This window comes from Pristiophorus japonicus, chromosome 1 (assembly GCF_044704955.1).
Source record: "Pristiophorus japonicus isolate sPriJap1 chromosome 1, sPriJap1.hap1, whole genome shotgun sequence".
NCBI classification, from domain to species: domain Eukaryota; kingdom Metazoa; phylum Chordata; class Chondrichthyes; family Pristiophoridae; genus Pristiophorus; species Pristiophorus japonicus.
The window spans coordinates 395,782,072-395,799,013 of NC_091977.1; the positions used below are offsets into that span (position 1 = coordinate 395,782,072).

Here is a 16,942-nt window from a genome sequence, read left to right on the forward strand (position 1 = left end):
GAAACATAGAAAATAGGTGCAGGAGTAGGCCATTCGGCCCTTCGAGCCTGCATCACCATTCAATATGATCATGGCTGATCATGCAACTTCAGTACCCCATTCCTGCTTTCTGTCCATACCCCTTGATCCCTTTAGCCGTAAGGGCCACATCTGACTCCCTTTTGAATATATCTAATGAACTGGCCTCAACAACTTTCTGTGGTAGAGAATTCCACAGGTTCACAATTCTCTGAGTGAAGAAGTTTCTCCTCATCTCGGTCCTAAATGGCTTACCCCTTATCCTTAGACTGTGATTCCTGGTTCTGGACTTCCCCAACATTGGAAACATTCTTCCTGCATCTAACCTGTCCAATCCCGCCAGAATTTTATATGTTTCTATGAGATCACCTCTCATTCTTCTAAATTCCAGTGAATATAAGCCTAGTTGATCCAGTCTTTCTTCATATGTCAGTCCTGCCATCCCGGGAATCAGTCTGCTGAACCTTCGCTGCACTCCCTCAATAGCAAGAATGTCCTTCCTCAGATTAGGAGACCAAAACTGACCACAATATGCAAGGTGTGGCCTCACCAAGGCCCTTTACAACTGCAATAAGACCTCCCTACTCCGATAACTTAAATCCCCTCGCTATGAAGGCCAACATGCCATTTGCCTTCTTCACCGCTTGCTGTATCTGCATGCCAACTTTCAATGACTGATGTACCATGACACCCAGGTCTTGTTGCACCTCCCTTTTTCCTAATCTGTCATTATTCAGATAATATTCTGCCTTCCTGTTTCTGCCACCAAAATGGATAACCTCACATTTATCCACATTATACTGCATCTGCCATGCATTTGCCCACTCACCTAACCTTGTCAAGTCACCCTGCAGCCTCTGAGCATCCTCCTCACAGCTCATACTGCCACTCAGCTTAGTGTCATCTGCAAACTTGGAGATATTACATTCAATTCCTTCGTCTAAATCATTAATGTATATTGTAAAAAGCTGGGGTCCCAGCACTGAACCTTGCGGCACCCCATTCGTCACTGCCTGGCATTCTAAAAAGAACCCATTTATTCCTACTCTTTGCTTCCTGCCTGTCAACCAGTTCTCTATCCACATCAATACATTACTCCCAATACCATGTGCTTTAATTTTGCACTCTAATCTCTTGTGTGGGACCTTGTCAAAAGCCTTTTGAAAGTCCAACTGCACCACATGCACTGGTTCTCCCTTGTCCACTCTACTAGTTACATCCTCAAAAAATTGTAGAAGATTTGTCAAGCATGATTTCCCTTTCATAAATCCATACTGACTTAGACTGATGCTGTCACTGCTTTCCAAATGTGCTGCTATTACATCTTTAATAATTGATTCAAACATTTTCTCCACAACCGATGTCAGGCTAACCGGTCTATAATTCCCTGTTTTCTCTCTCCCTCCTTTTTTTAAAAGTGGGGTTACATTAGCTACCCTCCAATCCATAGGAACTGATCCAGAGTCTATAGAATGTTGGAAAATGACTACCAATGCATCCACTATTTCTAGGGCCACGTCTTAACTGGCAGAGTGCTGACAAACCAGTCTGGTGCAGGATGAAGGCAACGTGGCTGCTGCCAGGATAGCAGGCATTGACGGTGAGGATTAGGTGTCTCTGGTCGCACACCAACTGCACGTTAAATGAGTGATAGCTTTTGTGGTGATGGAAGATCTCGGAATTGTTGTGCAGTGCCCGCAAAGCCACGTGGGTGCAGTCAATGGCGCTCTGCGCCATGGGGAGTCCCGCTATCCAGGCAAAGCCACATGCACATCATCCTGCTGGTGATAGGGAAGGAAATTTAGTCCCTTCTTGTATATAGAGTTGTGACCTCCTGGATGCAGCGATGGATGGCGAATAGCTACTTTTTAGTTGCCACAACATTCCTGATACTCAATAATGTTGAAATTATGGAATGAGACTATTGCACTATGTGAAACTCTTTTCTCTCTCTCTTAGGCAGTCCCTCGGAGTCGAGGATGACTTGCTTCCACATTAATATGAGTTCTCATGTGGCTGTGCGGGATCTACAGTCTCTGTCACAGGTGAGGCAGGCGGTGGTTGGAGGAACAGGCGGTGGGTTGCCGTGCGCTTCTGCTGTTTATGCTTGGCTTCAGTTTGCTCTCGGCGTAGAGACTCGAGGTGTTCGGTGCCTTACCGGATGCTTTTCCTCCACTCTGTGCGGTCTTGGGCCAGGGATTCCCAGGTGTTGGTGGGGATGTTGCACTTTTTCAAGGAGGCTTTGAGGGTGTTCTTGAAACGTTTCCTCTACCCACCTGGGGCTTGCTTGCCGTGTCGGAGCTCCGAGTAGAATTCTTGTTTTGGGAGTCTCATATCGGGAATGTGGACGACGTGGCCCGCCCAATGGAGTTGATCGAGCGTGGTCAGTGCTTCGATGCTGGCTTGAGTAAGAACGCTGATGTTGGTGCATCTATCCTGCCAATAGATTTGCAGGATCTTGTGGAGGCAGCGTTACTGGTACTTCTCCAGTGCTTTGAGGTGCCTGCTGTACATAGTCCATGTCTCTGAGGCATATAGGGTGGGTATCACTGCTGCTCTGTAGACCATGAGCTTGGTGCCGGGTTTAAGGTCCTGGTCTTCAAACACTCTGTTCCTCAGGCGACCAAAGGCTGCACTGGCACACTGAAAGGCGATGTTGGACTTCGTCATTGATGTCTGCCCTTGTTGACAGTAGGCTCCCAAGGTATGGATGATGGTCCACGTTGTCCAAGGCCTCGTTATGAATTTTGACAACTGAGGAGCAGTGCTGCATGGGGGGGACAGGTTGGTAGAGGACCTTTGTCTTACGGATGTTTAGTGTAAGGCCCATGCTCTCGTACGCTTGGTGAAGGTGTTGACGATGGCTTGGAGTTCGGCCACCGAGTGTGCCACTAACCTACAGTTGCGACTCATTACTGATGATCTCTTTAAATAACGTCCCTGGAACTGGCTTTCTGTTGCTTCATGCCAGCTCTCCCTATCGATAGTTCAAGGCGCTAAGGTAGGTGGCGATAATCAATTTCGCAGATCATCAAGATCCACCTGGCATTGAGGCTCCCAGCGATAAATGTTACCGGCGGCACTGCAGCGAGAGGGAGGGGAGCGGGGGGGGGATGGGATTTGCCATGCGGAATTGGATTCGCCTGCATCCTGGTGCCTTACCCCCTGGCGAATTAGTTTAAACCCACCCCCACAACACTAGTTAACATGTTTGCAAGGGTATTGGTCCCAGCTCTGTTCAGGTACAACCCGCCCATCTTAAACAGGTCCCTCCTGCTACAGAACAGTTTCCCAGGAAACTGAAGCCCTCCCTCCTGCACCCTGTCTCTAGCCACGCATTAACCTGCCATATGGTCCACGTTGTCCAAGGCCTCATTATGAATTTTGACAACTGAGGAGCAGTGCTGCATGGGGGGACAGGTTGGTAGAGGACCTTTGTCTTACGGATGTTTAGTGTAAGGCCCATGCTCTCGTACGCTTGGTGAAGGTGTTGACGATGGCTTGGAGTTCGGCCACCGAGTGTGCCACTAACCTACAGTTGCGACTCATTACTGATGATCTCTTTAAATTCTATTGCTATTCTCACTAGCACGTGACACGGAGAGTAATGCAGAGATTACTTCCATTTGAGGTCCTGCTTTTTAACTTCCTCTCTAGCTCCTTAAACTCTGACTGAAGGATTTCAACCCTCTTCCTCCCTGTGTCATTGGTACCGACATGGACCATGACTATGACCCTTCCCCCCGCAGAATGTTCTGCTTTCTTACCCTGGCACCAGAGAGGCAACATACCATATATGTCTCACGTCGAAGGTTGCAGAGTTCCTATCTGTCCCCCTGACTATCGAATCCTCAATTACTGTTGCATTTCTACACTTTGCTGTAGCCCCTTGTGCAGACCTTTGCCTCACGTTGCCAGCCTCAGGACTGCACTCCATTGCAGTTTTAGCACCCTCACCCGTATTCAATGCTGAACAGTCTGTTCAGTCACCTGGGAACTCACTTTTGAAATGGAAGCAAGACTTTCTCGATTTCGAGGGACTGCCTATGATTCAATGCTGAATATCAGTTTGAGAGTGCGTCATGCCTGGAAGTGTTCTGCCTCTTCCTACCCTTCCGGGTGGTCACCCACTTACTAATGTGAGCTTGATCTGTCTATGGGGTGACCACCTCCTGGAACTTGCGATCAATGACACACATGTATGGCCTGCAGTGAATCCAGCTGCCCCTCAAGCTCAGAAAACCTCAGCCTGAGTTTGAGCAGCTGGAGCTACTTCCGACAAACGTGACACATGAAGCGTCCTGAAGTTCCACATGGTGCAGGGATTGCATGCTACAGGCCGTAGCTCTCCCTTCATTCTAATTAGAAATTATAAATAAAATAAACTACTTCGATACAAAGTGATTTATATAATTGCTGTTAACTAGGTCTAAACTACACTGCAATTTTTCTATTCACTCCTCAAAACAAACTACCCAAAGACTAAATTATTTACTCAAGAACCACTGAGATACTAAATACAAAGGGGTCGAAATTGTGTATCGCCCCATTTGGGGCCGGTAACCCTGGCGAGGTGAGATTTCCTGCGCCCGGTGCAGAAGTCCTGCCCCAGCAGCGAAAATGGGATTACCGCCCAAGAGAGGACGTGGAGCGTAATGTTGGACACTCAACACCATCTCGGGGGCGGTAAGGGCACGAATGTTGCAGCTCTATGTGGCCCCTCCGCGTAGCGCTGATGCGAGCACAGGGCCCGCGCCCTCCATTAAAGACGGCATGCGACGAGTTCTGCAGTGGGGTGAGGGGCCTTCACTAGGCCACCGGGGTTGCGGGGATACTGTGGCCGCCGTCCGGCGCAGAAATGGAGTGCCGGGCTGAACGATCGCAGCAAGGATCCCGCAAAAAAAAATAACGGAAGGCTGGACAGTTATGTTGGCAGAGAGGACAAAATGGCGCAGCGCACCTTTCCTTTACATTTCGCCTCGTGAGCAGAGTACGACCCGGTTCATGACCTGCGAGCCTGGCACTGACATCATCTGCGACGGCCTCACAGGCGCTGCCCAATTTTCGCCGCGGGGTTAAAGGGGCCACGTGGGGCGAAACGCATGGCAATGACGCAGCAGCCCATTGCGCTACCGGTGGGAGCATGGTGCTACCGGTTTTGTGCCTCCACGAACTCCCGCGCAATTTCATGGGAGCCGGTAGCATCCCCCAGAGGCGCTAAGGGGAGTTGCAAAGCATGCGAATTTCTCCCCCAAAGAACCAAAGAATTAGATATTTAAGCCCAGAAATTCAGTGCATTTGCAACTCCCGCTAGTACCCTAAAGGGGCGCAAATGTGTTAGCGCCCAGGGGCAACGCTGACAACGACTCCCGCCATATTTGGCGGGAGTTTAGCGGCGGCACCCGGAGATCGTGACACTTTGACTTTTGACCCCTGCAGCAGCGCCGGGTGAAAACACCAGCAGCTGCAGGAGACATGGATCGGGCAGCCGACTGCGACCAAGGCGATCATAGGTGAGGTGGCCGAGGTAAGTTAAAAAAAATTACCTTTGTTTTCGCTGTGTTCCTCCATTTTCTTTGCGGGGTCCTGTCCGCGATCGATTGCGCGGCTCCCCTGCTCCCGAGGTGGTCCAGGTAGGTGTTTTCTTTTACTTGCAGAGCCTGCAGTGATGGCCCTTCCTTATAAGGGAGGGAAGGTCCCTTTGAACGTGGCAGCGCTGCTGAAGGGTGCATCCTGTTAGCGCGCCAAGAAGGAAGTGGAGTGCTTGATTTAGCGTTCCACTTCCTTCCGGGAACGCTGTCGTGGATTTTCTGCGAGGTGGGAAAATTTAACGACTGCCGCTAAGTTTCCCGCCTCTCTCAAAGTTACCGCCCCCAAACAGGATTGTAATGTTTGTAGCTCCACACTATGGATGTGGACGTATTGTGTACTGCAATTGCACAGTTAATAATTAAACAGAACCAGGCAGATTTCCGGAGGCTTCCGAGAGAGCTGCCTGCCATGTTGGAAGCTGTGTGTGCTTGTGCTCTGTGAATATATCACAAGGATGATATTCAATTTCTCCCCCTTTAAATCCTCAGGTTTTGTCGCTCCACTCCTTCTTTTGAGTTGGACGTCAGAAACCGTCTTCCCCCTCTCCACCAAATTCCGACCATCACCAAATTCGCAGCTTCCATTCTGCTTATGATTCACTCCGATTGAGATTAATCCAGCTCCGTCTCCAAGCTCTGCGCTTATGTATTTTATCCTAATCAAGAGATCACCAGGATGAGTCTATAATTTGAATAGTAGAAAAAATATTGGCCTAGAAATTGGGGAATGCTGGAAACCTGCCGGTAACATTGCTGGCCAAGGATAACATCCGCTGATCGAAAGAGCGCGAGCAATGCATTTTGATACTGCCTACTCATTATCATCAGCGTCGTGGTGATTTGCTAGTGCATCATCATCATAGGCAGTCCCTCGAAACGAGGACGACTTGCCAAAAAATGATGAGTTCACATGTGTTTCAATGAAGGACCTAATATTCCAGGTCCTGAACTACATCCTGAAGGGTGGAAGATGCCTCTGCATGAATTTTTTTAACATGTGGTGGCTGTTGCACACCGGCCACCACACAGGCTTGACAGAGCTAGGTCTTGATCCAGTGGCAAGGGTTATCTAAGACGACTGGAGACCTGATCTGCTGCACGGACCTAGTGCGCACACATATCGCAGTGTGGGATGGCCCATGCTGCTCCTGGGCCCCTCATACCTCTCCGGGGCCCCCGATCACATCACTCCACAGTCTCTCACCACTCCTGCTGTATCTGCCCACGCTCCAATCACCGACCTGGACCTTGATGACGTCACTCTTCACTGCCGTCGCTCTCCTGCACCAGCTCGCGCTGTTCCCTGAAGTGGCCTCCACGCCACTCCCGGGGCCTCCACGTTGCTCCTGGACCGCCGCACCTCCGCCTCTTTTATGGCTCCGATCTGCCGTTGGTGTTCTCACGCAGGTCGGGGCCTCCACGCTAGTGCATCGTGCACTTTGCAGCACTAATCTCAGAGGGAGGCCGAAGGTCACCTCTGTCTCCCACTCGCTTTGTAGGGGAGTGGGAAAGAAAGGAGCAACCGTACGGTTGCTGTACGTGCTCCAAATATATTAGCTGCCACCCGATGTTTGTCGATTGTTTGTTTATTTATGACGTGAATACAGATAAAAGAGATCTTCTCAGAGATCATCTTCAATCGTTGCAATAGAGTTCACCTATTGATTTACTGACCCACAAACAGCATAGGCCTCCTGGAAAGCTGCCAGAAAATGCAAACTCACCCCATCCCACGCCAATGATGGGCAAAAAAATGAAAGTTTAAAAGCAAAGGAGGCATTTGAAGTTCTGGTGTCCATCCTCATAAGCCCTGCCAGACTCCTCATAGATATTAACACTGCTGAAAGACCTTTTAGCAGCAGTAAATACTAGCGTGATTTATTGCGGGTGGCAATGCGAGCAGAGAACTCCAAAATGGATGAGCTGGTTTCAACTCAGCATTGCACGCTGATTGATGTCATGCTCCACCTCATTAAAATATTCACGCCGATGGAAGTGGACGTGGAACAGGCAGGGGATATTAATGGGTGCGATGATGCAGAAATGGCAAAGATGCCTCTCCTAACCCTAGACAGCAAACTGTACCAGTCCCTCTCTACTGAGCAAACGAGGATAGAAAATGCTTGCTGCCATCCAGAAAGACATTTTAGAAGCTATGGGCTGAAATGACGGGAGTCCCTTCTCTAGAGTAGAGAAAACAGTACAGCTCATAGGAGAAACCCCACAGGCTTTCACAGACCGACTGTGGCCTGTGTACAAAAGCTCCTGTAATGGGGACATAGACAGAGATCACTTAAGCCCAGACGAGTTAGCAAACTGGCTCCGGAGCCTAGTAGCTAACAGTTTACCCAGAATAAGAACCAAGGCTGAGGCCTGGTTCAACCCAAGAGATCCCCAAGCCACAGAACAGGGAGTGCTTTGGCAACTGACCCTAGCTTACAGAAACAGCAGAGTGACAGAAGAGCACCCACAAAAGGGAAGGGTTCACAAAATCCGACCTAGCCAAGATAAGAGGGAATGGCGCTACGAGGGGGGTAACCCCTCCGATACAAAACGCACCTGCTTCGGGTGCGGAAAGAGTGGGCACTGGAGAAAGGATAACGGCAGCGCTGATGACCTGCTGAGGAAGAGCGCTGGCCACCATTTTTTTGCCATTTCATGGCGCTAACGGTTGGTGCAAACCACCCGAATTTCTAAGTTTTCAGTTTAACAGAAATAATTAGAATTTGGAATCAGCTTGTTCATGGCCTTCATCTTTGGCTAAGAATATAATCAGAGGATCCAGGAGTTCCCAGAGAGCACACCAACTATATTGTGTCAGTAATCTGCATAACAATAGCCAACAATAATATTTGCAAACTCACAGGAGAGCACTGTTGCACCATTTCCCTACACTGCTGGCTTTACTAACTTTCCTTCCCCCTTTATCATGAATACCTTCTGCTGGAATGTGGACGTAAATAACTCTGGCATTCTACTTCATTTGTTTCATGTGATGGCCTGATTAATTATATTTCCCATGTTACAAAAGATTTGAGGAAGTAAAGCAGAAGACTGTTAGGAGCCAAAATATAGCAAAAATTCCCCATCAAACGCCATTATTCTTGTCAAATTGGTGTCATTTTATATATTCTATTCATACTTTTATCTTCTTAACATTTCTCCCCATTTTATGTTTTGAGAATCATGTCATAAGCTTTGCAATCAGGATAAAATCAAATGACATAGGATGTTTGCTGTAGGATGATGCACATTATGCCAATAGTGAAGAATGAGGCCTGGAAAAAAGCAATACTTATAGCAAAATGCAACTTAAATAGCAATGTTTTTAATGTTAAAAATCAACCTATCTTATGTGTAAATAATGTCAAAGTTATTTTTTAAATATTAAGGTTTGATTTAATTGGTGCTTCTGATATGTGCACATTTTGTCTGTTATATATTTAAACATTTAATTGCAGCAGAAGTTGGCTAAAACTAAAATAAACACTGTAAAAGTGATTTATTTTACTGGATGAAGCAATAACATATTTAAAAGTAAAGACAACTTTTTTCCTGCAAAACATTTGCTTCAGGACTTGAAGTCATTCAGTTTCCCAAAAATGTGTTAGCTTTTATAACAATCATAATATATTTTAGAACTTGTCAGCACTTGTTACAAACCTTCTACAAATCTTGTAATGGCCTGTATGAGGTTGTGCACACCACTGGGTAGATTCCATGGATCCCGCTGCACATGAATTCGGAGCTGTGTTGTGCAATTGACCTTCGACTCCATTTCCTTCTTGAATTCTGTCCAACAACGAAAGTTTAACAACTGTCATTCATTTTTCATTAGTGGAAATATTGAATTCTATTACATTACATTGTACTGCTGCAGCATTACTCTAATCCATAAGAACATCATGTTCTCTTCAGATTTTCCCAAAGGATATTCTTCAGGAAATAAATGTCCAGGAATGGATAAAGGAAAGAAATTTAAAATTCATCTACCCTCTTTCATCTTTTAATTCTTTCATATCATAACCATGCTGTATTATATCAGTATATAGGTGTCAGCTATGGCTCAGTGACAACACTCTCGCCTCTGAGACAGAACATTGTGTGCTCAAGTCCCACTCCAGAGACATAATTCTGGCCTGGACTCCAGTGCAGTACTGAGGAAGTGCTGCATTGTTGGAGGTGCCGTCTTTTGGATGAGCTGTTAAACCAAGGCCCAGCTGCCCTCCTGGGTGAATGTAGAAAATCGCTTGACATTATTCATAGAAGAGTAGGGAGTTCACCCAGTGTCCTCTCGAATATTCATGTCTTTCAAGCAACACCACCTAAATAAACCAGATTATCTGGTCACTTTTTTGTCCCGCTGTTTATGGGACTGTGCTGTGCACAAATTGAATGCCACCTTTCCCTACATACTTCAAAACTATACTTCAAAAATATTTTATTGGAAGTGAAGTGCTTTGGATGTCCTGAGTTAGTGAAAGGTGATATGTAAATGCAATTTCCTTCTTTCATGACTGGTTTCTTGGTTTGACTGAATATTATCAGGTTGGTTCACTTGTAAGCACTCCTTCCTCACAGTCAAGAGATTGTGGATTCCAGTTTCACTACAGGACTCAATCACATAGTCTAGACTTGCACTCCAAAGCAGCAGTGAACATCGGAACAAGAGTAGGCCATTTACTTCCTCGAGCTTGTTCCGTCATTCATTTAAAGCATAGCTGATCTGTATCTTTCTATCTATCCGTCTTGATTCTGTGATCTGCAACAAAAATCTATCAATTTCAGTTTTGAAATTTTCAATTCACCTAGCCTCAACAACTTTTTGGGGGAGAGAGTTCCAGATTTTCACTACCCTTTGTGAGCAGAAGTGCCTCCTGACATCACCTCTGAATGGTCTAGCTCTAATTTTAAGGTTCTGCCTTCTCAGAAAATTTCTTTCTAACTACTCTCTCAACTCTTTTAAGAATCTTAAACACCTTAATAAGATCACCCCTTAATCTTCTATACTCAAGGGAATACAAACCTAGTCTATGCAACCTGTCCTCATAAATTAACCTTTTTAACCCTAGTTATTGTTCTGCTGAATCTACACTACACCCTTCCAAGGCCAATATATCCTTCCTGAGATACAGTGTCCAGAACTGAATGTGGTATCCTAAATGGGGTCTAACCGGAGCTTTATATAAAAACATAACTTCCTCCCCTTTGTATTCCAGTCCCCTTAAGATAAAGGCCAACATTCCCTTAGCTTTTTAAAATATTTTTGTGCCTGTCTACTAGCTTTTAGTGATCTCTGTACTTGACCCCTAAATCTCTCCACTCCGCCACAGGTCCTTGCTCCTTGCCATTTAAAAAATACCCTGATCTTTCTTTGGTCCAAAGTGGATAACTCACACTTGCCCACATTAAACTCCATCAACCACAATTTTGTCCGTTCATTTAGTCTATCAATGTCCCTTTGCAACTTTCTGCTCCCATTTGCACTATTGACTGTGTCACTTAACTTGCTGTTGTCGGCAAACTTGGATATATAACTCTCTATTCCTTCATCTAAGCTATTTACCCTGTTTGAGCCATGGCCAACTAGTAGGCAGAGAGAGCTTCAAAGATTTTTTTCACAGATAGAGTTCAGCAATCATTCTCAGGACATCATTGTGCAAAGGCCCCATAGCACCAGCAAAATATGAGAATTTTTTTCAGGCAGTTAAGAGGCTTCCACTTGACAGGCATCCAAGTCCCACCACAGCAAGTTTATAGCCCCAGCTCGGTGCAATTTTCCAGCAGACACCGGGGAGCCTATCCCCAGCGTGCAAATGATCCTTGCGCTGGATAGACAGCTGGGGTCAGGGGATGATAGGCAAAAGTGTGGCCTCAATGGAGAATAACCCAGTGTGAAATATGGAAATCCTAGGTGCAGCTTTGTTTTAAAATAACAATCATCCTATTTTACTTTTCCTCGAGGAAATTCAGATTTCAGAGTTTGAACAATCACATTCATTCCTCTTGTCCAGAAAAATAAAAGGATAGGTATTGTAGAATAAGTAATGATATTCCAAAGGTAAAAAAGACTAAAAAGAAAAAAAGTAACCAAGATCTTCAAAATGAACATTTCCAAGATGCAGTGAAAAGTAAAATGAGATTGGTTGCTGTTATGTTGGGGCCAAGTTTCGGCCTGAGTTGCTCCTGTTTTTTTGGAGGAACTGGTGTAGAACGGAGTATCTTAGAAATTTGAATTCTCGGCATTTAGTTTGCCCCAGTTCTAGTCAGTTAGAACAGTTTCACTTTGGAACAGAATTTTTTTTTCAAAAGGGGGTGTGTCCGGCCACTTACGCCTGTTTTCAAAGTTTAGGCAGTGAAAACTTACTCCAAACTAACTTAAAATGGAGTAAGTGAAGATTTTTGTACGTTCGAAAAAACCTTGTCTACACTTTAGAAAATCAGGCGATGGTTACAAATTAGGCGAAGGGAATAGAAACATAGAAACATAGAAAATAGGTGCAGGAGTAGGCCATTCGGCCCTTCTAGCCTGCACCGCCATTCAATGAGTTCATGGCTGAACATTCAACTTCAGTACCCCATTCCTGCTTTCTCGCCATACCCCTTGATCCTCCTAGCAGTAAGGACCTCATCTAACTCCTTTTTGAATATATTTAGTGAATTGGCCTCAACAACTTTCTGTGGTAGAGAATTCCACAGGTTCACCACTCTCTGGGTGAAGAAGTTCCTCCGCATCTCAGTCCTAAATGGCTTACCCCTTATCCTTAGACTGTGACCCCTGGTTCTGGACTTCCCCAACATTGGGAACATTCTTCCTGCATCTAACCTGTCTAACCCCGTCAGAATTTTAAACGTTTCTATGAGGTCCCCTCTCATTCTTCTGAACTCCAGTGAATACAAGCCCAGTTGATCCAGTCTTTCTTGATAGGTCAGTCCCGCCATCCCGGGAATCAGTCTGGTGAACCTTCGCTGCACTCCCTCAATAGCAAGAATGTCCTTCCTCAGGTTAGGAGACCAAAACTGTACACAATACTCCAGGTGTGGCCTCACCAATGCCCTGTACAACTGTAGCAACACCTCCCTGCCCCTGTACTCAAATCCCCTTGCTATGAAGGCCAACATGCCATTTGCTTTCTTAACCGCCTGCTGCACCTGCATGCCAACCTTCAATGACTGATGTACCATGACACCCAGGTCTCTTTGCACCTCCCCTTTTCCTAATCTGTCACCATTCAGATAATAGTCTGTCTCTCTGTTTTTACCACCAAAGTGGATAACCTCACATTTATCCACATTATACTTCATCTGCCATGCATTTGCCCACTCACCTAACCTATCCAAGTCGCTCTGCAGCCTCACAGCATCCTCCTCGCAGCTCACACTGCCACCCAACTTAGTGTCATCCGCAAATTTGGAGATACTACATTTAATCCCCTCATCTAAATCATTAATGTACAGTGTAAACAGCTGGGGCCCCAGCACAGAACCTTGCGGTACCCCACTAGTCACTGCCTGCCATTCTGAAAAGTACCCATTTACTCCTACTCTTTGCTTCCTGTCTGACAACCAGTTCTCAATCCATGTCAGTACACTACCCCCAATCCCATGTGCTCTAACTTTGCACATCAATCTCTTGTGTGGGACCTTGTCGAACGCCTTCTGAAAGTCCAAATATACCACATCAACTGGTTCTCCCTTATCCACTCTACTGGAAACATCCTCAAAAAATTCCAGAAGATTTGTCAAGCATGATTTCCCTTTCACAAATCCATGCTGACTTGGACCTATCATGTCACCTCTTTCCAAATGCACTGCTATGACATCCTTAACAATTGATTCCATCATTTTACCCACTACCGATGTCAGGCTGACCGGTCTATAATTCCCTGTTTTCTCTCTCCCTCCTTTTTTAAAAAGTGAGGTTACATTGGCTACCCTCCACTCCATAGGAACTGATCCAGAGTCAATGGAATGTTGGAAAATGACTGTCAACGCATCCACTATTTCCAAGGCCACCTCCTTAAGTACTCTGGGATGCAGTCCATCAGGCCCTGGGGATTTATCGGCCTTCAATCCCATCAATTTCCCCAACACAATTTCCCGGCTAATAAGGATTTCCCTCAGTTCCTCCTCCTTACTAGACCCCCCGACCCCTTTTATAACCGGAAGGTTGTTCGTGTCCTCCTTCGTGAATACCGAACCAAAGTACTTGTTCAATTGGTCCGCCATTTCTTTGTTCCCCGTTATGACTTCCCCTGATTCTGACTGCAGGGGACCTACATTTGTCTTTACTAACCTTTTTCTCTTTACATATCTATAGAAACTTTTGCAATCCGTCTTAATGTTCCCTGCAAGCTTCTTCTCATACTCCATTTTCCCTGCCCTAATCAAACCCTTTGTCCTCCTCTGCTGAGTTCTAAATTTCTCCCAGTCCCCAGGTTCGCTGCTATTTCTGGCCAATTTGTATGCCACTTCCTTGGCTTTAATACTATCCCTGATTTCCCTTGATAGCCACGGTTGAGCCACCTTCCCTTTTTTATTTTTACGCCAGACAGGAATGTACAATTGTTGTAGTTCATCCATGCGGTCTCTAAATGTCTGCCATTGCCCATCCACAGTCAACCCCTTAAGTATCATTCGCCAATCCATCTCAGCCAATTCACGCCTCATACCTTCAAAGTTAGCCTTCTTTAAGTTCTGGACCATGGTCTCTGAATTAACTGTTTCATTCTCCATCCTAATGCAGAATTCCACCATATTATGGTCACTCTTCCCCAAGGGGCCTCGCACAACGAGATTGCTAATTAATCCTTTCTCATTACATAACACCCAGTCTAAGATGGCCTCCCCCCTAGTTGGTTCCTCGACATATTGGTCTAAAAAACCATCCCTTATGCACTCCAGAAAATCCTCCTCCACCGTATTGCTTCCAGTTTGGTTAGCCCAATCTATGTGCATATTAAAGTCACCCATTATAACTGCTGCACCTTTATTGCACGCACCCCTAATTTCCTGTTTGATGCCCTCCCCAACATCACTACTACTGTTTGGAGGTCTGTACACAACTCCCACTAACGTTTTTTGCCCTTTGGTGTTCTGCAGCTCTACCCATATAGATTCCACATCATCCAAGCTAATGTCCTTCCTAACTATTGCCTTAATCTCCTCCTTAACCAGCAATGCTACCCCACCTCCTTTTCCTTTTATTCTATCCTTCCTGAATGTTGAATACCCCTGGATGTTGAGTTCCCAGCCCTGCTCATCCTGGAGTGGGGGGGGGGTTTAAAGGGAAGTTTACAAACATTAAACACTTCAGTTTTACAAATAAAGAGCCATCATCAATAATAAATGATAAATACATCAATAAATCAACCAATAATTCAATCAAAAAAAATTAATAAAAATAATTTTTTTTAAAAAAATCAATAAATAAAACATATTCTACTTACCAACTGCAGCACCGGGAGTCCTCCAACAGCGTGCTGGGACGGCCCCCGCAGTGTGTCTCTGTCAGTGTCTCTATCTCTCTGTTTGTGTGTGTGTCTCTCACTCTCTGTCTGTCAGTGTCTGTGTTTCTGACAGCGTGGGGAGTGTGAGAAGGGAGGTGGGAGGGGGAGGAGGAGAAGGGGGGTGGGGGGGAGGGGGAGAAGGGGGGTGGGGGGGAGGGGTTGATGGGGGGTGGGAGGGGGAGGGGGAGAAGGGGGGTGGGAGAGGGAGGGGGAGAAGGGGGGTGGGAGAGGGAGGGGAGAAGGGGGTGGGAGGGGGAAGGGGGTGGGAGGAAGGAGGAAGAGGGGTGGGGGGGAGGAGGAAGAGGGGTGGGGGGGAGGAGGAAGTGGGGTGGGAGGAAGAAGGGGGTGGGGGAGGAGGAGGGAGGTGGGGGGGAGGAGAAAGGGGGGTGGGGGAGGAGAAAGGGGGTGGGGGGGAGGAGGAGGGGGTGGGGGGGGAGGGAAAGGAAGAGGGGGGTGGGGGGTGGGAGGAGGAGAGGAGGGGTGAGGAGAAGGGGGGAGAGGGGGAGAAGGGGGGAGAGGGGGAGAAGGGGGGGAGAGGAGGAGAGGGAAGAAGAGGGGGGAGGGGGAGAAGGGGGGAGAGGGGGAGAAGGGGGGGAGAGGGGGAGAAGGGATGGAGGGAGGAAAGGAGAGGATGGAGGGAGGGAAGGAGAGAGGATGGAGGGAGGGAAGGAGAGAGGAGGGGAGGGAGGGAAGGAGAGAGGAGGGGAGGGAGGGAGGGAGAGAGGGGAGGAGGGAGGGGGAGGGAAGGGAGGAGGGAGGAGGGAGGAATGGAGTGGGGGGAGGGAAAGGAGAGAAGGAGGCTGAACGGCCGGGCCCAAGACTTCGGGTTGGATTTACAGGTAGATGGCGTCGGGTCTCGGGGGGGGGGGGGGGGTCGCGGAAGTCCGGGGTGGGGGGGGGGGGGGCGAGGGGGGGGGGGAAGAATCGCGGAGGTCTGGGGGGGGAGTCGCGGAGGTCAGGGTGGGAGAGTCGCGGAGGTCGGGGGGGGGGGGGGTGGGTGGGAGAGTCGCGGAGGTCGGGGTGGTGTGGCGGGGGGGGAAGAGTCGCGGAGGTCGGGGGTGGGGGGGAAGAGAGAGTCGCGGAGGTCCAGGAGGGGGGGGGGGGGGCGCGGAGGTCGGGTTGGGTCGGGGAGGGAGCGGAGGTCGGGTCGCTGGGGGGGTGGGGGGGGCGGGAGGAAGCAGAGGTCGAGTCGCCGGGGGTGGGGGGAGAGCGGGGGTCAGGTCGGGTCCGGTCGGGTGGGAGGAGCCTTATCCATGCAGCCCCAGTGAGGCCATTCAGTCAGGGCTAGGGGCTGCGTGCTTCGGGCCCCTCCCACCGTTTTGGGCACCTGGAGCTACTGCACATGCGCGCCCACTGTAGCGCGCATGTGCAGAGGTCCCGCACTGTTTTCAGCGCAGGGACCCGGCTCCACCCCCCACAGCTCGTGCTGTGCCGCGCCCATCTCCAGAGGACCTGCAGGGAGCCGGAGAATAGGTGAGGTTTTTTTAGGCGCATTTTGTGGTGCGATAAACGGGCGTCAAGGTCCGGGCTGCGCCGTTTTAGGCACGGCCCGAAACTTGGGCCCATTGTTTGGAGATTGTTTGTCTATGTGGTTCAGTGGAGCAGTTCAGATAAATGTGAACTGAGCACAATTGAAAGCAACAATCACAAACTGCTCCAATTTTTCTGTGTTCACTGTGCATTGAAGACTAAACCTCTTCTGTAGAAGAGTTTCTTATTTCATAATTGTTACATTTAGAATAACTCCACAAGACTGTACATCTTCAGTTCAAACTGTTGTGACCTTGGTCTCTTTATTGTAACTCCAGAGTGAGGAAGCAGTAT

The 16,942-nt window shown here is 47.8% G+C and overlaps 1 protein-coding gene across 1 annotated transcript in view; it reads right to left on the bottom strand.

Annotated features, from left to right (window-relative positions):
- prex2 (phosphatidylinositol-3,4,5-trisphosphate-dependent Rac exchange factor 2) overlaps positions 1–16,942 on the bottom strand; it is a 910,511-nt gene that overhangs the window by 320,163 nt on the left and 573,406 nt on the right. Inside the window, exon 30 of the mRNA XM_070891336.1 lies at positions 9,273–9,401. Within this exon, the coding sequence (XP_070747437.1) occupies positions 9,273–9,401 (129 nt within the window). The remainder of the gene's footprint in view (positions 1–9,272; positions 9,402–16,942) is intronic.